At 41.5% G+C, this 22146-nt stretch overlaps 1 protein-coding gene across 1 annotated transcript in view; it reads left to right on the forward strand.

Annotated features, from left to right (window-relative positions):
* The window catches only part of ndufa4l2 (NDUFA4 mitochondrial complex associated like 2), a 220803-nt gene that overhangs the window by 176930 nt on the left and 21727 nt on the right, over positions 1-22146 (forward strand). The window contains exon 4 of the mRNA XM_003223631.4: positions 6587-6675. Within this exon, the coding sequence (XP_003223679.2) occupies positions 6587-6675 (89 nt within the window). The remainder of the gene's footprint in view (positions 1-6586; positions 6676-22146) is intronic.

Below are 22146 nucleotides of genomic sequence, written 5' to 3' on the forward strand. Positions count from 1 at the left end.
TCCAAAATATGGGGGATATACTTGGCCCTCTCCATCCATTAATTTAACCATCCACATCTTGAAAATATTTGTTTTAATCCCAAAAACAAACTTAGATTTTGTCATTTTCTATAATGGATACTGTTTTACTAGGATATTGTATGTTGTGGTACTTGAGCATGCATGAATTTTGGTATCCACAGGAGGTCCTAGAATCAAACCCCAGTTGATACTAAGTTCCAGTGTTAAATACAATGGGGACAACCTTAAATCATGGACTCTGCACAAAAAAGGGATCATTCTGTCTCCCTCCTTTATCTATTGATAGCCTCCAGAAGTCCCATTTCCTGTGGATCCCAATATGAAAGTAGTTTTGATTATCAAGCTCCTAGACCTGTGATATTCCATACAACAAAGTTCATCACCCATAAGAGTCTGTTCTTGATCAACAATTCCATGTTTATGTAGATGAGTTCCACCTGCCCCTCTTCTGCTCTTTGTTTTAGGACAGGAAAACATTTTGCTTTGATTTTGATGTTAGGAATATAAGTACCGGACTATTTAGTTCCCCAAAGGCGGTGGGGGCAGGGAAATGGACAGGAAGGTTCATTATGCTGCAAACACCTACCTGGGCATGAGGGGCCATTGCAATTTGGGAAAGGTCAAGCGGCTGCTGTATCTGTTTGGATTGAGGCTCTGCACCTTCGGCCTCCTGGGGATTCGTAAAGCAGGCTGGGAAGGAAATTACCTTGAATTGGATACAAAAGCCATTGGCGCTTAGGGCAGCCTCGTTAAATAGGACCGGTGATAGCTCAAGCCCAAGAGCCAAGCAAACAGAAGTGTTCTGATTGAATGCGTTCACTGGCACATTCACATACATGTCTGTGTGTGTATATATGTGTGTGTGTAGGAGGGAGCCGGGGAGAAGAAGAGATACTGTCAGAAATAACCTCCATCCTCTAGTTCAAAATCTACTGAACAGACATGGTCAGCTATGTTCGCCAAGTTTGAAATTTGATGGCTGGAGAAGTTTGTGACAAAATGAAAATCACGCGTAGTTCACATTTGACCAGTCCACACATTGTCTTGCCATAGAAAAGATATGCCACGCAGATGAACAGTAAATAGCAAGACATTTACTCTTCAAAATGCAGAGTGACATATATACATTCATATGAGCAGTTGCACTGGCTCACACAATGTCCTTTTAAGAGAGATTCAAATAGTTCTTAAATGTCCATGTAAAAATGTCTTCCTCTAGTGTTGTGGAAGTTCGTTTGGACGCGAAGAAAGCAGACTGACAGCAGAAGTTGTCTTCAAGATAGTTTACTTTTGGCCAAGAGCAGGTGACAATGTTAGCTAATGCCCAGAAAACGCAATGCCACCCCTTGCCTGTAGTGGCTTTCCAATGTATGCAGTTCTACAGAAGTGTGCGCAGAAAGCTAACTGACAATGGAATTTGCTGACTATTATAATCCTTTTGGACATGCATAGTTGCCTTGTAATTTATATAACTCATTACTCATCACATCAGGTGAAGTGTCCATAGTTTGCTCCACGTATGCACTATCCTCAGGTGACATGTTCATAGTTCATCCCACGTATGCATCATCCAGCAGCCAAATCATTACTGCAGTTTGCATGACCTTATATTGTGAGCAAAGACCAAATGTCAGGCAGAACATGTCCTGTCAACACTTTCACAGAAAAACAAGATTTTTGAGTAAGGGTAATCTAGGTAAGGGATTTTTAGGGTCTTTAAATAAAATATTCAAGAGCTGCTCCATTACTAGCAGCCCAGGAGCAAAAACTTACCTTGCTAAGCTCCTTTCCAAACTGAGCTCCAGCAGGAACTGTAACTGTTGCCAAAACTCCCAGGCTCAGTTAGTTCCCTGGGTGTGGCCCCACCAATCAGCTTGGTGCTTTGAATTTTTCTGTTCACACACACCAACTGATTTTTACATGCTTTAACACAGTTTTAGGGCCAGTAGGTGAGTAAGCAATAGTGTCTGTAAACAACCTCTAGAATGCAGCAGCAAGATAGATGAAGGAAAGAGTTCTGTCTCAAAGGATCTTCTGTCAATGTGTGCATTTACCTTCAAGTCTATTGATTTATGGAGACCTCATGAGTTTCAAAGGATTTACTTATAGGCATGGACTGTTTAGAGATGGTTTTGCTAAGTCCTTCATCTGAACTATAGCCTACAGCACCTGATATTATTTGGTGATCCCCTTCCAGGTACTAACCAAGACTGATTCTGCTTAGCTTCCAAGAGCTGGTACCTTTAGGGTATTTAAGCCCTTCTATACCTCCTAGATTACTAGAGATGTGCATATTGCTTCAGATGCAAAGGTGTATTGCCTCCCATTCGCATGTTTAAAGAGATCCAGTTAACAGTATAGTCAGCTTTTGTCCATGGAATGAGGAGGGGGAGTGTGATTTTGTTCTTTGCTTTAGACAATAATATGCCTTTGGTCAGTCCTATATAATTCCCAAGAAAGTGCTTGTTTTTGTTGCATTTCTATTTTAGTATTTCATCAGATGAGTCACTGGGATTTTTGCAAATACAGGCAGTCTCAGAGTTAGAAGCATCAAACTTAACAAACAACTCATAGTTAAGAACAGGGATGAAACATCAGGAAGTGAGAAAAATCTACTCTTCGGAAGGGAAATCCACTCTTGAAAGAACCATTATAATGGGGAAAGGGGGTCTCAACTGGAGCTGCAAACACCTACCTTGGTATCCTTGTTTCCACAGCAAGCCAGATTTTTCAGAATACAATTCTCACAGGGACAGAAAGTGAGGTGAAATCTTCTGAACAAGGACACAGGCAGCAAAACAAGCACAACAAGGGTGTTAACACTTCCCTGCGGTATCCAAATGATGGATGGCAATAGATAGATAGATAAATAGATATAGATATATAGGCTGGAATTACACTTTTAAAATGTACCTATTTTACTACATACAAAATCCGCTTAAGAAGAAACCTGCAGAACCTATCTTGCTCGTAACTTGGGCGCTGCCTGTACTATCTAAATCTACAAGGTCTGTCTACCTGAGAAGATACTTTGGGAGACAGTACACTTCATAAGCAGTCTTCCTTCCTCTTCCATATCATTTTCAACACACTGTCCACTGGTTGTACTGTAACACCAGGCCTTCAGCCTCCAGTGTGTGTTAACATTAATAAAATAGATGCTTCCATCCATTGAACATTATATTGAATTCAATGGATTGAACATCCATTGAATATTATAGCTGGTCTTAATGTCAGATTATTGTGAGTCTTGATATTTCCATTCCAGGAGAGCAGTAGATCAAGTTCCAGTCTTAGCCTGAACTCTGAAGGAACTATCCAAGATGTTGAACCATTTTCAAAGGTCCCCTAGTAAACTGAATCTCATTCCAGACTGACAGTAGCACCAAAAGTATCCTCATCATCAAATTAGTTGGGGATGCTTCTAAAGTTTGATCAAAGCATCAAAAAGTAATGTGTTTTTTTTTTACTGTGAGTTTTACAATGGCCCAGCATAGCTCTTGGTTTGGAGGATCCTAGTAGCTGTCCTAGTAAAACCCTAACACATGTTGCATTTGCGTTGCTACACCTCACAATGTATATTTTGCACACTGTTTTATCCTGCTTGCATCCTACTTTTAACTGTTGGATTTTACAGTGTTTTGTATAGATGTTTGTTTGATGTTGTTTCTGTAAATGCATACGAGCATTGGTCGGAGCATTAATTAATGGATTGATTGATAGGGGCTGTAGTCCAAAAAAGTAACCTTTCCAAGTTGGGATGGCCATAAATCTTCCATAAAACCAAAGCTATCCCATCCAAGGGTCAGATAGGACCGTTATCCAAGTCATCAAAAGATGTAGAACCATTATGGTATTAGTGTATTGTTATAACTCCTATACATGGTTAATGTATTGGGAAAACCAGGTTCAGGTCACCATGGTCTAACTTACGTACCTCACTCAGTTGCTGTACAAATAAAATATGGGAAAACATGGCATTCTCCCTTGAATTCACTGGTGAAAAAGAGGAGTAGTAATATAACTAAGTAGCAAATAAATAAATAACACACAATCTTCCCATAATGGTCTTCCCAGATATAATTTAGTAATTTGACCAAACCTGCAAAGGAAAAATGGGATTGTGGGACAAGGGATCTGTAGGAAAAACATCCAAATAACCTGATCAAGGAGAGCATCAGATATCTCACAACCATCTCTGCTTACCATGCCTTTTAATAGGGACATAGAGGGGGGAGGACAGTGTTCCCATATTCCCCATGCTAAAACTTGGAGTCCCACAATGAAATTGCTTATCAGTAGTTTCAGCAGACATCAAGACAAAGAATTTCTTCATATTTGGAAAAGAGACAAAGTTGTGCAGCTCTTGACTACTAGTAATAATTCAAAATGAAGTCTTCTATATCAGAATCTTGATTTCAATATATGTTGGAAACATACTTTCATTCTAACTTTTGCAACAATAAGACCATCAATTTTCAAAAATATGTAAGTTGAAATAGCAGGAATAATGATTTTTGATTCCCAGAGTCAATTCTAGGGACAACTGCAGAATATGCAAAACCTAGAATAATAAAGGAAGGGGAAGATTCCACACGCCCATGATTACATCCCCATAAACTGTATCAAGTAATGTGCCAAAAATCTAGTTCCAGGCTCACCATCCCCACAGAGGTGTTTACAGTCAGCCTACCACATTTCTGGGTTTGACTTTTGTGAATTGGATTCACTGATTTGATTAACATGATCACTTTAGGAACCTCTAGGTCCTCCAGTGCAACTCTACTATCAAACTACTAGCAGATAATAATAATACTAATAATAATAATAATAATAATAATAATAATAATAATAAAACTTTATTTATACCCCATCATCTCCCCAACGGGGACTCGGGGCGGCTTACATGGGGCCATGCCCAGAGCAATAAAATATAACAAAATATAAAAACAACATATCCTAACACAATTAAACAATACAATAGATAATAGTATACATTACAACACAAAGTCAAAGAAACAGTAAAAACAAGGGCGGGCCGCATGAACACAAAGATAAAACTCGGGGTGAGAGAGACAAGGAATAAAAACCACGGGAAACAGGGACATACGAAAGTGGAACAGTCTAGGGGATAGATGTTGGAGGGGAGTAACAAAAAGGAATATATGACAGTTACTGTCCAAAAGCACAATGGAAGAGCCATGTTTTTAAATCTTTTTTAAAAACTAATAGAGTGGGAGCTTGCCTAATCTCAGTGGGCAGTGAATTCCATAGTTGGGGGGCCACAGAAGAAAAGGCCCTCTCCGTAGTACCCACAAGGCGGGCCTGGGATATAGGCAGTGGCGATAGGAGGGCCTCCCCAGGTGATCGGAGGGATCGGGCAGGTTTATGGTAGGAGATACGGTCAGATGTTGAGCACAGAATGGCACTGATCTAAAAATAACATTTTTATTCACAGCACTCCTAATTTGGGACTATTTCATCATAGTCCGGGCCCCCAAGAGTCTGAGGGACTGTGAATCGGCCCTCCACTTAAAAAGTTTGAGGACCCCTGCTCTAAAGAGTTGTCTACTTGACCATGATGCCTGGGGGATTCTGGAAGTTTTAATCTAAACAAAAGAGTGAACCATTTCTCCAAGCTCTGAGAGGGCCCTTCTTCATACTTACAATGACCATATTAAGATAGTAATGGTGTGATGGGATTCAGAGATTGCCTTCTCTCAGGAGGCCTCACTGAATGGGCTAGGTTTTAGTAGTGAGAAGAATTCCTACGTTTCAACAATAGCATTCTTTCAATCCACCATCACAACCCACTCAAACTAGTCTGGCCATAAAGTTGCTAAGAAATAAATCATGTAGAGGATTTCCCCCAAGGAAGAGAAGAATTGTCAAAAACAGGGATATAGAATTACGGGGGGTGGAGGAGAACACAGGGTGAACAAAGAAGGGTCAAGGGTAGGTAAGTGGATGGAGAAAAATCCATCTGAGTAGAATGGAGAAGGTGCAGGAAAGGTAGTTAAATGCCTTGAGATAAATAATGGCTTTAATTTACCAAAGAAAGGTACTCATAACCTCATCTTCCAAATCTACCTCAAGTAGTACCCACTGCAACATCATTTAAACAGTGCTGTTGACAAAATGCCTCCCCATTGCCATTTCTCTACAGGCAAAGGGAGAAAGGCAAAGGGAGAAATGCCGTGTCGCTTTCTGCCAGACTTACACCTTCCCACTAATTCACCCAAACTCCAATATGAAATGTCAAAAGGACCCACTGTCTCCCTGCACCCCATACATAACCTATGAGATGTGGAGGGGGGGATTAGCAAGCAATTTCTTTCCCCCAGATCCAATTCCTCCCTAAGACGTGGCTATTTTTCTCCCCTTCTTAATTCGGTCACTCATACTGACAGCTGCACTATGTACTTGAGCTGGGCTACATGACTGCTGTGCCATATTTTCCCTGTAAATCTTCCAATGTGTCAGGCCTCACTTTCACTCTCCAGTCCCCTTGATAAATATTCATTTTGTTTAAGCATTTTTCATCTCTGTCTTTCTCTTTCTGCAGCTTATCCCCCTCATTGGCTTCATTGGACTCGGACTGGGCAGTGCCGCCCTCTACCTTTTGAGGTTGGCCATCTACAGCCCCGATGTGAGGTACGTTCCCAGGGGATAGTCAGTCTGATATGTTTGTGGCAGATCCATCCTTTGATCCCAATCCAGTATTGAAGAATGCACCAATTTAATCGCAACATTAACTAACCTTGCACAGCAGCTTCCATCATTCCCATCAGCATGGGGAGCTGGATGATGGCAATTGTTGTCTAATACATCTGAAGAGCATAAGCATAGGTGAGGCTGGCTTAAGTCATTTTAGGACTTATGCTGGACTTGGAAAGATAGAGGCCATTTAGGAAAAAAAATCAAGCTCAAGAAAAGTTAATTTTTGGTCTACAACTGGCAAAATATCCAGTCAAGATGGCCATGCTGTGTTAAGATTTCAAGGGATTGTAGGATAACAAAAGGAAACCATTGTGAAGTTCTGAAAAACACGAGTCTAATAGTTTCATGCAAGAAGAGAAACTGAGTTTTAAGTTTACTCAATCTACTCACTCTAGTGTGATGTAAAACTGTTAGGGACCCAAGAATCCCTAACCATCTGTGTAGTACACTGGTCAGATTAGATAATGTTGAAACTTTTTTTATTTATTGTGTCAGAAGTGAATTGAGACTACAGTTATAATGTATAGAGTTAAAAACTTGGCATTATGCTAGATTTTCTTTGACCACTTGGAGTGCCTCTGGTGTCGCTGTGCACATGACAGGGCTCAGACTGCATTGTAGTAGGTGGTCTGTAGTTTGCTCTTCTTCACACTCGCATGTCATGAACTCCACTTTGTAGGCCCATTTCTTAAAGTTAGCTCTGTATCTCTGATGCTAGAGTGCAGCCTGTTCAGCACCTTCCAAGTCGCCCAGTCTTCTGTGTGCCCAGTAGAGAGTTTCTCATTCGGTGTCCAGGTTTTAACTTTTGGACTCTCACTTGCTAAGGTGTTCCTGCGAGTACCTCTGTAGATCTTAGGAAGCTATTTCTTGATTTAAGGCATTGACTTGCTGGCTGATATCCAAACAGAGGCTGGGTCGGAGATGTCAATGCCTTGGTCCTTTCATTACAGGCTGCTACTTCCCGACAGATGTCAGGTGGTGCAATACCGGCCAAACAGTATAATTTTGAAACTGAGACCCTATGTTCTTATGCCTCACTCCTACCCTTCTTTAGATGGTAATACATGGTACTTCACTTATGTCAAAATGTGCTCAGCTGCACCTGGGAGAACTCATAGTTATGCTACCAAGGCAGGGCCAGGCTGATACTGAGCCCACAGACCTTAGGAAGTTACTCAGTTCTATATGGATCAGTGCCAGCTGCAAAGTTTGGGTAAGGCTCTTCAAAAGATGCTCACAGTGCCTGCTGTCTTTTTTTTTTTTCTTTGTCCAAGATGCCTCATATCTTCCAACTGTGTCAATTTGTATGAGGATTATGATGGTGATGATGATGACGATGATGATGATGATGATTAGATACACAACAGGATTCATACACAGCAAGTAAGATCACCATGCTGATTTGTGTATTGGATCACACATCGGACACTTCTCAAGTGTCTAGGACTATGTGATGTATTGGCAACTAATGTGTGCAGATCCAAGTAGAGTGGCCTTTTGCAGCTGACAGATGGTAATTTTGTCAGCTCCGGTTTTTTTCAAGTGTAGGTCAAGGTCTTTAGGCACTGCACCCACTGTGCCAAACACCACTGAGACCATCTTGACTGGCTTGTGCCAGAGTCTTTGCAGTTCGATCTTTAAAACCTCATATTGTGTAAGCTTTTCCAGAGTTACTTCTTGTCAATTCTGCTGTCGTCCGGGATTGCAGCAATTATTGTTGTTGTTGTTGTTGTTGTTGTTGTTGTTGTTGTTATTATTATTATTATTATTATTATTATTATTTATACTCCACTTTTTCTCTCTACAAGGAGATTCAAAGTGGCTTACATTAAAAGCTTTTCAATACAATTTTAAATTTGCAAATATACAAACACTGGAGCCCCGGTGGCGAAGTGCGTTAATGCGCTGAGCTGCTGAACTTGCAGACCAAAAGGTCCCAGGTTCAAATCCTGGGAGCGGCTTGAGCGCCTGCTGTTAGCTCCAGCTCCTGCCAACCTAGCAGTTTGAAACATGCAAATGTGAGTAGATCAATAGAATACCGCTCCGGTGGGAAGGTAACGGCGCTCCATGCAGTCATTCCAGCCACATGACCTTGGAGGTGTCTACGGACAACTCCGGCTCTTTGGCTTAGAAATGGAGATGAGCACCACACCCCAGAGTCAGACATGACTGGACCTAACGTCAGGGGAAACCTTTACCTTTACCTTATGGATTGTGTTTGGCAAGAATGGAATGTATTGAACAAAATGAAGCTGTGTAGTTCTTAGTTCCAGGTAGTTCTCCAACTGCCCCAATTTATTAGGGATACAGAAAAAGCACAAAGTTGAAAAACCTCAGCATTATAATAAATTTCCTTTGACCAGAAGCTGGCCACTTGGAGTGCCTCTGGTGTCACTGTAAGAAGGTCCTCCATTGTGCATGTGGCAGGGCTCAGGTTGCATTGTAGTAAGTGGTCTGTGGTTTGGTCTTCTCCATGCTAGCATGTCGTGTACTCCACTTTGTAGCCCCATTTCTTAAGGTTGGCTCTGCAACCCGTGGTGCCAGAGCGTAGTCTGTTCAGCACCTTCCAAGTCGCCCAGTCTTCTGTTTACCCGGGAGGAATTTCTCATCCGGTGTCAGCCACTGGTTGAGGTTCCTGGTTTTTACCTGCCACTTTTGGACTCTCACTTGCTGAGGTGTTCCTGCAAATATCTCCATAGATCTTAGAAAGCTATTTCTTGATTTAAGATATTGGCATGCTGTTTAATATCTGAACAAAGGATGGGCCAGAGATGTTAATGCCTTGGTCCAGAAGCGACTTGCAGTATCAAATATTACAAGGGGATCCTTGCTGCTGTTAGTCCTGTTGTACGGTGGCCAAAACTTAACCCCTTTTATACCATTTATACTTCGTCATCGTCGTCTCATTCGTTCAGTTGTTTTCGACTGTTCGTGACCTCATGGACCAGTCCACGCCAGAGCTCCCTGTCGGCTGTCACCGTCCCCAGTTCCTTCAAGGTCGAACCAGTCACTTCAAGGATACCGTCCATCCATCTCACCCTTGGTCGCCATCTCTTCCTTTTTCCTTCCATTTTCCCCAGCATCATGATCTTCTCCAAGCTTTCCTGTCTTCTCATGATGTGGCCAAAATACTTCAACTTTGCCTCTAATATCCTTTTCTCCAGTGAGCAGTCGGGCATTATTTCCTGGAGGATGGACTGGTTGGATCTTCTTGAGGTCCAAGGCACTCTCAGGATTTTCCTCCAGCACCAAAGTTCAAAAGCGTCTATCTTCCTTTGCTCAGCCTTCCTTATGGTCCAGCTCTCGCATCCATAGGTTACTATGGGGAATACCATTGCTTTCACTATGCGGACCTTCATTGCCAGTGTGATGTCTCTGCTTTTCAGTATTTTATCGAGGTTGGCCATTGCTCTCCTCCCAAGAAGTAGACGTCTTCTGATTTCCTGGCTGCAGTCTGCATTTATACTTAGAGGAGGCAAATGAAGACTTCCCTAAAGCAATAAGCAGGGCCAGGGAGTTCCATAGGGCTCCACAGGAGGGGTTAAAGGACTTAGCAGGTGTCCCATTTTGCCCAGAGAAGGTGATCAGGAAATGTTTGCCCCAAATGTAGTGTTCACTTCTGTAAAAAAAAAAAATCAGAGCAAAGAACGGCAAAAAGATTGGCTACTCATCCCTCTCCTTCAGTTGCCCAAGCCTGCCTGCCAAGCATCAGTCTACAGTGCCTCTGGCAGGTACGCCATGAGTCACCCTTTGAAGGCGGCTAATGTTTTTATAATATCTGTTTGCTCCTGCTAAAGAGATCATTGATTCAATTTGACACCAGCTGCCCAGGGGACTTAGCGCAGCAATTATCAGCTCAGGAGCTCCTCTGCCTCTGAGTGAGCCACACAGAGCTGGAACCAAGGTCTGGGGATGTGTAACAGCCTCCTACTAACAGACAATGGCAGGGCGAGTATTGGTGCTTTCTTTTCTTTTTTTTAAGGTCCCATGAATAGCACAGAAGCTAACCACAGGCCCTCCTGTTTATCCTGCATCTTCAGCATAGGTACTATGCAAAGTGTTTTTCTCTATTGCTCTTTTTTAATCATGTCAGAAACTACTTGAGAATATACTGCAAGTTGCTTTTGGTGTGAGAGAATTGGCCGTCTACAGAGACTTTGCCCAGTGGACGCCCAGATGTGTCACCATCCTGATGGGAGGCATCTCTCATGTCCCTTCAAGCTAGAGCTGACAGACTGGAGCTCACCCCATCTCACAGATTTGAACCAGCAACCTTCAGGTCAGCAACCCAACCTTCAGGTCAACAGTCCAGCCAGCACAAGGGTTTAACCCATTGCACCACCACGGCCCTATTGCTCTGTAGTCATATCACTCAGAACATCAGACAATGAGAAGAAAGAATTTCCAGGACTTACTTTAATTTTTTTCAAGACTGTTGTGCCATTTGAATCCCCCTCTTATAGGTGCTACCTACAAAGGCTAAAAATTAAAGTGGCTGCCTGTGCCTAATGCTCTATGGAAACAGAGGGCAAAAAAAGGGATACTATTTTGCATAACATTTGTGTAAGTTAATTTATATTTATAAAGACAGGGTTAGAAAAACTTGCTTTAATTTTATAGAGAAATTGCTTTATATATAAAAGTATTGTTCAAAAAAAATATCCTATCCTTCACCATAAAACGATCTCAGGATGATATCAATATCAAATACACCATTATTAAAAATCTAATAAAAATACGCTACAATCTATCAATGTCAGATACAATACACATCCTTATACAACTACGTTGTTCTACATTTCGCCATAGGGAGGGAAGACTGACTGTTTGCAGTAGCTCACTAAGTGCTAAGTACTTAAGGACAACAACTTTTATCACTTTTTTTCTCTCAGATACACACATTCTTCGAATCTCTTTAAACAGACTTGGACTGTGTATCTCTTCAAGTCCGGGGAAATGCATAGTTCTCTAGATCTTGCTGGACTACTGATCCCAGCAGGAGCCCCCTATGGCACAGCAGGTTAAACCGCTGAGTTGCTGAATTTGCTCACCAAAAGGTTGGTGGTTCGAATCTGGGGAGCAGAGTAAGCTCCTGCTGTTAGCCACAGCTTCTGCCAGCCTAGCAGTTCGAAAACATTCAAATGTGAGTAAATCAATAAGTACAGCTCTGGCAGGAAGGTAACTGTGCTCCATGCATTCATGCCAGCCACATGACCTTGGAGGGTCTACAGACAACACCGGCTTTCCAACTTAGAAATAGATATGAGTCGGACATGACTAGACTTAACGTCAGGAGAAAGCCTTTACCTACATATCCCAGCAGTCACAGCCAGCATAACCCAGGATGACAGATTGTAAGAATTGCAATCCAGCTAACTCTGGAGGTCTAAATTAAGGCCCCTTCTACACTGCCCTATATCCCAGGATCTGATCCCAGATTATCTGCTTTAAACTGGATTATATGACTCTCCACTGCCAGATAATCTGGGATAAGAAGATAATCTGGGATCAGATCCTGGGATATAGGAGCAGTGTGGAAGGGGCCTAAGAATATTTTTTTTCATCCTAAAATAAGAGATTTTTTTATATAGAGAGCAAAGATTTCTTGAAAACCACAAGGCTACTGAATCTTGGACTACGATTCCCACAATCCTTGACTATTGGCTGTGTGGGCTGGGATTCTAAAAGTTGTTGTCCAATTCTAACTTGGGACTCAAGTTTGGGGACAACCAACACTGAAGACTTTCCTGAAGACAGCCCTTCAAATTACAGACTTCCTTCTGTCAGACACATGGGCTATAACTACACCACAAAATTATAGCAATTTGGTGTCACATTAACTGCCATTTTCCAATGCTATGGAATTCTGGGATGTATAGTGTTGTGAGATATTTACCCTTGGGTTGCTGCAAGTTTTTGGGCTGCATGGCGTCCAGTGCCACAGTGGGTTAAACCACTGAGCTGCTGAAAGGTCGGTGGTTTGAACACGGGGAGCGGGGGAGCTCTCGCTGTTAGCCCCAGCTTCTGCCAACCTAGCAGTTCGAAAACATGCAAATGTGAGTAGATCAATAGGTACCGCTCCAGTGGGAAGATAACGGTGTTCCATGCAGTCATGCCGGCCACATGACCTTGGAGGTGTCTACAGACAATGCCGACTCTTCAGCTTAGAAATGGAGATGAGCACCTACCCACAGAGTCTGACATGGCTAGACTTAATGTCAGGGGAAAACCTTTACATTTACCTATGGCCATGTTCCAGCATCATTCCCACTAAACTGTTTGCCTGCAACTGTGGCTGGTATCTTCAGAGGCTCTGTTGGCAGTGAGGCAAGTGGAGTTTATCTGTGGAATGTCCAGGGTGTGAGAAAGAACCCTTGTCTGCTTAAGGAAATGTGAATGTTGCAATCAGCAAGCTTGAATTAGCATTTGAGTAGCCATGAAGTTTACATAGTCAATCAGTGAGAGTATCTGCATAGAGGTAGCCTGGCCTTTGTTGCCTGGATACCCTCACTAATTGACTTTACAAACTTCATAGCTAATTGCAAATGGCAAGGGTTCTTTCTCCCACCTTGGACATTCCACAGGTATGTACAGGGCCGTAGCCAGAAAAAAAAATCGGGGGAGGGTTGAAAATTTCTGGGGGGGGGGGGGGGTTAACCCCTAGCACACACCCCTCCCTGCTACAAACCTGTCAATATCTGCTTGAGATAGTGCCTGGAGGGGCTCTTAATGTTTTGTGTCTCATAGACTTAGCATGGGGATTTGGTTAACCAGTTAAAATTCATGAGTAAACCAGGTTTTTTTTATAACCTGAAAATTTTCGGGGGGGGGGGGTTGAACCCCTAAAACCGCCCCCTCGCTACAGGCCTGGGTATGTACACTCCACTTGCTTCATTGCCAACAGAATGTCTGAAGACACCAACCAAATATGCAGGTGAAACGTTACGAGCAGATGCTGCTGGAACATGGCCATGCAGCCTGAAAAACTCACAGTAACCCAGTGATTCTGGCCATGAAAGCCTTCAACAATACATATTTATCCTTCTCTGTCAAAGAGTTCTGGGGCACAACATATCCTGAATTCCATAGGATGGAACTATGATAGTTTAAATGGTCTTGAACTTCTATATTTCTACCATTTGGATGGTCTCATGGTCACCCAAGCTGGGACTGGCCAACAACTGAAGCTTTTAGAGAAATGAGACCAAGGGGTGGATTGGGACTGGACAAGAATACTGAAGCTCTTTTTCTCTGCCAAACCCAGTATCTTCATTTATCAGAGCCCGATTCCCACATGGAAAGTTTGGTCTCTTGCTTCCTGTCTAGGGCCAAAGTGTTAGCAGAGCAGGAAAGAGCCCCTGGGTGTGTGAGAAAGAGTTTCTCGTGGGAACTTTCCCCAGCCTTGATCCCTAGCACTATTTTCCTGACTTGACCTCCCCACATCCTATTCCTGCACCCGTAAGAAGTTATTTTCTCAATGACACCTCCAAGTAAAAAAAAAGAGAGAGAGAGAGAGAGAGAGAGCACAAAATGTTCTCACATGTATAATGTTTCCACAGCAAGACCAAAAATCCACTAGAGCCTCACTCCACATTTTAAAGGATTCCAGGCACTGGGCCGCTGAGTCAAGTTATCTAGTTTATGTCTTCTGGCTCCACATGGCCTTTCTTCTAATTTGCTTCTTATAAGCATATTTGAAAGTCAAGCTTATACCATCTTATGCCAGTTTCAGTTGACCTGGCTTTGCACAAAGAGGCCAGGAGATCATTCAGAAGGATGCTGAGCAAGTTTGTTATAGATCCTCAAACCAAGTCCAGCTCCCAATCCCAGTTCCATGAGATTGTGAAAGAAAATACAGATGGGAAGAATAACCCTAAACCCTAAATCAGGATCATTTATAACTTTAGGAGGAGGCTAAGGGGGTACATCAGACCCCTAGAAAATCATAATGGGCCACATCCCAAACACCCCCTGCAAAAAAAAATCCACTTTTTTGTTCTCAAATAGCATGCAACTTCCTCTAAGGCAACGCTTTCCAAATATATCATGTGGGTGGGTACACACTTTTCAAATATGCATCATTCTGTGACATAGTAATTCAATTTTTCTAACAAACTGGAGGTTAAACCAACTGCTTTAAAAAGAGATATGGACACATATATCAATTGTAATAATGAAATGTACGGAGACACAACATATCTAATGAAAACCTTTTATTTATATGTTTTTTAAAATATATGATTTGCAAAACAATAACATCCACACCTACACATTGCAGCTGACATAATAACACACACATGTCAAAAGTAAGGCCCACAGGTCGAATTAGTCCTGTCACATCATTGTATGTGGCCCGCAAGGCTTTCAATGCCAGAGCTACGTAGTTACAGTTATATAGTCTTACAATTACAAACAGCCCTTTGAAAGTATCCATAAGGCTGATGTGGCCCTCGGTGAAAATGAATTTGGCTCCTCTGCACTAATGTGTCATAACACACAGTTTAGAAAGTTCAATAAAATATTTTGGGGCATAAAATGTCAACCCCTCAAAAAGCACTGGAAGCTATGTGTGTCCCTTGAACCACACTTTGCCTGACCCTTCTTTAAATCCACTAATAGGAAGGATTTAGAAAGGGCGTCATAGAGAAGGGCGAGGAATACTGGGAGATGCAGCCCAATGACATCCAAGTCCTGATACAGACAGAAAGATGAGAGGTGCTCTCTGCACATTGCAGAATTATAGCAGTTTAGCATCATATTAACTGCCATGGTTCAATACTATGGAATGTTGTGATTTGTAGCTTTCTTACTTTTTTTAAAAAAAATCTTTTTATTAGTGATTTTCCAGGAAAGTGACACACGAATAAAATTGAAAATATATATATAAAAAATACATATAAAAACAATAACAGATAGACTTCATGCTCTCCACAGTGAATTATACAATAGAAAAACAAAAACAAAGAGCAAAAAAGAGAAAGAAAAAAAAGGAAAAACAAGACAGTGAATGGTAACACAAGACAATATATATTGGACAATGTGTGAATATATATATATATATATATATATATATATATATATATATATATATATATCTGTGTGTGTGTGTGTGTATATATGTGTATATATATGTGTGTATATATGTGTGTGTGTGTGTGTGTGTGTATATATATATATATCACACACCTTACACCTTTGCCCCCAGTGTACATATATATCAACTTCCATCTAAAGCCTGCTGACCTTACCGATTAATATCTTAAATAGTAATTTGTCTTATACATTACATATTTTGTGACATATTTTACCCTTCTCTGAGAGAGCTCTGCAAACTACACAAGATTCCATAGAATGGAGCCATGTTACACAAAGTGCTGTCAAACTGCTATAATTCTTCTGTGTAGATGGTTGAGGGAGAGAAATAGATTTGTGATTCCTAAGTAAGTTCTGGGGAACCCCCTATGGTGCAGCGGGTTAAAACTCTGAGCTGCTGAACTTGCTGACCAAAAAGTTGGTGGTTTGAATCCAAAAAGCAGGGTGAGCTCCCGCTGTTAGCCCCAGCTAATGCCAAACTAGCCGTTCGAAAACATGCAAATGTGAGTAGATCAATAGGTCTGGCGGGAAGGTACAGCACTCCATGCAGTCATGCCAACCACATGACCTAGGAGGTGTCTATGGACAACGCTGGCTCTTCAGCTTAGCAATGGAGATGAGCACCTACCCCCAGGGTTGGACACAACTAGACTTAATGTCAGGGAAAAACCTAAGTAAGTACTGATGGAAGGATATGTTGTATTATGAATGTTACTTTTCTCTATCAGTACAGAAGTAGTATGTATGTAGCTTCTGACCTAGTTCCTCTGACATTGTCCAGTCAACCACTCCAGGAAAAAGCAGGCAGTTGCAGAGCCTGGGGCCAGCCCAAGAAACTGATGTTTTTGCCTCAGGGTCTGCCATAATATCTGCCTCACAGGACCACAGATAGACAGACACTCTCCCCTTCCCATCAGCAGGGGCAAAGTATATGGGGAGCACAATATACCTATAACCTATGTGTCAAAATAATAATGCCAAGAGCACATGGCTAGGAATATAATCTCCATATACAAGCAAAATGTGGGGTTGGTGTCCTCCCTCGCTTTGCTGAAGAAAGGTGATCCGCCCAAACAGCCCCAGATGAATGTTGTAGAGAACTTGAGTTCAAATCCCATTTATGCTGTGACCCAGCAAGTGAGACACTGGTGACTGGTTGCTTTTGGGTCTTCAATCCCACTTGGTGAAGATGGAATAATAATGACTCAACTTGGCAATGTTTTGTGAAGATGTTGAACGCTTTGGCAATCAACAAGAGCTCCATCAAGCATTACGGGCAACAAAAAAGAGACACGGTCCTATGAAGATGTTTCCCTTCCTAGCTGAATATTCAAAATCAGGATTCTGTGCCTTATTGATGAATACAACTAGATCACTGTGGTGAGAATGTGAATCCAGGCAAGCAGAGACTAAAGACAACTTCTTACCCAACTCCTTGTTGCAAACCGAACCAAATATTGGCCTGCTTTTAAGAATTACATCCAAAGATTGCTGAACTCCAACTACCAGCATCCTCCACTACTGACTATGTTTTCTAGAGGCATAGGGAACCATGAGATTCTCTGATTCTCTGGTGGAGCCCTTAGTGGTGCAATGGGTTAAGCCCTTGTGCCGGCAGGACTGCTGACTTGAAGGTTGGGTTGCTGACCTGAAGGTTGCCAGTTCGAATCTGAGGAGAGCATGGGTGAGCTCCCTCTGTCAGCTCCAGCTCCATGTGGGGACATGAGAGAAGCTTCCCACAAGGATGATGAGACATCAAAAAAAATCCGGACGTCCCCTAGGCAACGTCCTTGCAGACAGCCAATTCTCTCACACTGGAAGCGACTTGCAGCTTCTCAAGTCGCTTCTGATATGAAAAAAAACTACAGTGTGGTTGATGCAGAAGTGTGGAGGACATTTTCACCACCGTTAGAAGCATAGCTGTATCTGCTTGTTTGCAATGTGGCAACACTGTTGGCATCTATTGTAGGGACAGCAGGTATATAGCTGAAGTATCCTATCTTGTATGTTCTTCCTCATTAAGAATGTTTGCCATGATAAGCATACATGTTCTGGTTTTCATTAGTGAAATATTGGAAGGTATGTATTTTTCAAGGCTGAGTTCTGTCAATCCAATACCCACTCACCCCTTGCAATGAGAAACGGAAAGACCTTGTCAGGTGGTGAGATCTGGAAACAGAAAGATGACAATGTGCAAAGAGCAATCCACAAAGAAGTAAATAACTTGCAGCAAAGTCCATGTGTCACATGTGTCAGAGAGTAAATGGGACTTCTCCATGATACCTACACCTTAGTTATTGCTCCCTGCTTGGATCGACTGCTACAAGTAGTTGGATATCTAATATGGCACCGTGCCTGGCAATCTCCCCAGAAGCCAGTTGTCATAGATACAGGAGTTCACAAGAGTCTCTCTGGTTTTTTAAATTGTTAATTTTGAAGGCTTAATTCCTTGCCTTCAACTTCTCGCATGGAGATCTTGTCCTCATTCAGTTGCACTGTGTGTGAGGCAACTGCAAACCAGCCACAGAATAAAGGGAGGCAGACCAAATTAAGAGAATGACAAATACTAGAAACTGAAATTAATTTTCTCAGAAGTATCTCTTGTTAATGTTCACTCTATAAAGAAAACTACTAAGATATTCCCTGGATATCCAAATGTTCCCTTGATTTTGACAAACTATTTGATATCTGCACTAGACAGATCAATTTCTTGCATATTAGTATTTGATTATTTAAACTGGAACGTTTGGGATAGTGAATGTACAATGTTATTTTTGCATTTGTACTAGTTTGTACCACTGCCATACAGTAACAGTTAATTTAATAGTATTTATGTGCAGTACAACCCATGTCAAATGGGGTGATATGTTCCTAAATATCACATGGATACCAGAAATCACGGATACAGTAGAGTCTCGCTTATCCAACATAAACGGGCCGGCAGAACGTTGGATAAGCGAATATGTTGGATAATAAGGAGAGATTAAGGAAAAGCCTATTAAACATCAAATTAGGTTATGATTTTACAAATTAAGCACCAAAACATCATCTTAGACAACAAATTTGACAGAAAAAGCAGTTCAGTATGCAGTAATGCTATGTAGCAATTACTGTATTTATTAATTTAGTACCAAAATATCACAATATATTGAAAACATTGACTACAAAAATGCGTTGGGTAATCCAGAACGTTGGATAAGCGAGTGTTGGATAAGTGAGACTCTACTGTAATAATAAACCCTATTGAAACAAAGGACTTTTGGTCCAATAGTACTAGAGAGTTGTTCTGGAGAACCTAGAAAATGCTAGAGAGGACATATTTTATCAGACTTGGATAAACGAAACCACAATGCCAGTTCCAAAGATAATCTATTAAGATCCAATGTAGAGTTTTAAAGGCCAGTTTAAGTGTATTTATTGTTTTTTAATCCTTTTATTACAGCACTCTTACTATATAATTGTTGGGGGTTTTTTTACTTTTATATTGCACTTCTTAAACTTGTATGGTGTGGGATTGTTAGCCACATTGAGTCCCCATGGGGAGAAAGGTGGGGTACAAATAAAGTTAATAACAATAATAATAATAATAATAATAATAATAATAATAATAATAATAACTCCAACTCCAACCATGTGCAATTAATCATTTCTCAATGAAGGCTTTCATGGCCATCATCACTGGGTAGTTGTGGAATGTCCAAGCTGGGAGAAAGAACTATTTTCTGCTTGAGGCAAGTGTGAATGTCGCAATTGGCCACCTTGATTAGCATTGAATGGCCTTTCAGCTTCAAAGCCTGGCTGCTTCCTGTCTGGGGGAATCCTTTGTTGGGAGGTGTTAGCTGGCCCTAATTGTTTCATGCCTGAATTTCCCCTATTTTCTGGGTGTTGTTCTTTATTTAGTGTTCTGATTCCAGAGTTTTTTTTAATACTGGTAGCCAGATTTTGTTCATTTTCATGGTTTCCTCCTTTGTGTTGAAATTGTCCACATGCTTGTGGATTTCAGTGGCTTCTCTATGTAGTCTGACATGGTGGTTGTTAGAGTGGTCCAGCATTTCTTTGTTCTCAAATAATATGCTGTGTCCAGGTTGTTCATCAAGTGCTCTGCTATGGCTGACCTCTCTGGTTGGATTAGTTTGCGGTGCCTTTCTTGTTCCTTGATTTGCAACCTTCACACTTGCCTCAAACAGACAAGAGTTCTTTCTCCCACTCTGGACATTCCACAAATATATAAACTCCACTTACCTAGTTTCCAACAGACCTCACAACCTCTGAGAATGTGCCTGCCATAGATGTTGGTGAAACGTCAGTAGAGAATGCTTCTGGAACATGGCCATACAGCCTGGAAAACTTACAGCAACCCATTCTCTTCTCATCTTCTCTGAAGACCTACTGGTTCCAACTCAGAAGGTTGATCTTTTTATGCTGTTTTGTGACACCTAAATATCACCATGACCTCTTTGTGGTCAAGATTTTTAAAAAATTATAAATGCATGCACAAAATTCTACTGGCATAAGACCAATGTCACACTAGTGTTCACAGATGAACATTGGAACTTATGCAGCCAATTAGCACTCAAGTATGGTGAAGATGGCAGAAATAATTCATGAGAAATTGTACATAAAGGAGGAAAAGCTGCAATAATTTGATTTTGCCAGAACCTACTGGGAAGACTCTTTTCTCCTCTCCCTTCTCCTGAAGAAAGTGAGTGCAAGCTATTTATACTTATTTTGAACTTAGGTTGTGGCAACTGAATAAAGCTGGGCAAAAGGGGAAACAGTAGAAGAAAGAGAGAAAAACAGCCATTTTAAAAGCAGATGAAAGTGGAATGAATAATAATACACTTTATTTCTAGTCCACCCTTCTCTCCTAGGGGACTCAGAGTGGATTACAGCATTACAGCAGACATAGGCAAACATTCAATGCCTTTACATCACATACCATGAGACACACAAACACAAACAAAGGCAAAGGCTTCTTCTTTCATTTCCGACTTCTGGAGGCGGTGCTCATCTCTGGCACTGGTGAGAGGGGCTTTCTCCATTTTCAAGCCAAGAAGCCTGAGTTGTCACCTCCTGCCAGCAAGATTGCTTGGAGCATCTCTTTGCCTTTTCCCGCCAAAGCGGTATCTATTTATCTACTCACATTTGCATGTTTTCAAACTGCTAGGTTGGAAGGCGCTAGGGCTGACAGATGGGAGCTCACCTCATCTCGTGGATTCAAATTGCCAACCTTCAGGTCAGCAGTTCAGGAGTACAAGGGTTTAACCCATTGCACCACTGCGCCCCCCTCACAAATTATTAATATAATAATTATTAACCTCTGAAGATTATTAAATCATTAAACATCTGAAAATGGCAGCCACTGATGCAGGTGAAACATTCAGGAGATAATGCTGCTGGAACATAGCCATACACCAGAAAAACTCACAGCACCTCGTGATGCCAGCCATGAAAGCCTTCGACAATATATTAATATGGCTGTACCTTGCAAATTGGTACAGTTGGAGGGTATAATGTCACCTAGCACAATGAAAGTTTTTTTTCTCCTTCCTTCTCTCCTTCACCCATCCATACCATTTAAAATTGGATTCAGAGGGTCCCTTGTGCCTTCCAGCATTGGTTTTGGGAAGGGCATGGGAAATTGTAGGAAGAAGAGGATTCTCACCATTCCTGTTCCACTAAAAGAAGTAATTCCAACAACGAACCCACCCGAATGTTTAATTTCAATTGATAGTTGGCTTTTTTTTTTCTTATTATGGCTGACATAAAGTCTTAGGGATATTTGCTAGCGCTTGATAGACTATATGTGGTAGTGTTAGTATCTGACAGTGAACAGCTCAATGAGGTTTCATATTTGACACCTGCCAAAATCAAAGCAGCCAAGAAGTGCCAACAAACTGAGTACTAACATTCTGAGATTTAAAGATTCATATTCAGAATTTGAAAGACCTATGGTATTTGAAATGTCATTTTTGACATCAGAGCAGTGCGATTCAAAATGAGGCAGAATTTCAAACATAGGCTCCACCAGCTCTAGCTATTGAGAAAGTACCCGAAAACTTTGCATTCCTGTTTGAAAAAGGCATCTCCTGGCTACAACATTGCCCAGGGGGACATAACAACATTGCTCAAAAGCATTGATGGGCAAAATGTGGCGCACTGGAATTCAAAGCACAATTTTTCTAGTCCCCAGGATCCCAGGAACAAGGGGTCAAAAATGCAAAAGAAAAAGTCTCTGAATCCCTTCTAATAGGCATGGAGTCCTTTTCACCACTTTTCACTACCAACTAATTTAATCCTAATAGAGGAGAT

This window comes from Anolis carolinensis, chromosome 2 (genome assembly GCF_035594765.1).
Source record: "Anolis carolinensis isolate JA03-04 chromosome 2, rAnoCar3.1.pri, whole genome shotgun sequence".
NCBI classification, from domain to species: Eukaryota; Metazoa; Chordata; class Lepidosauria; order Squamata; family Dactyloidae; genus Anolis; species Anolis carolinensis.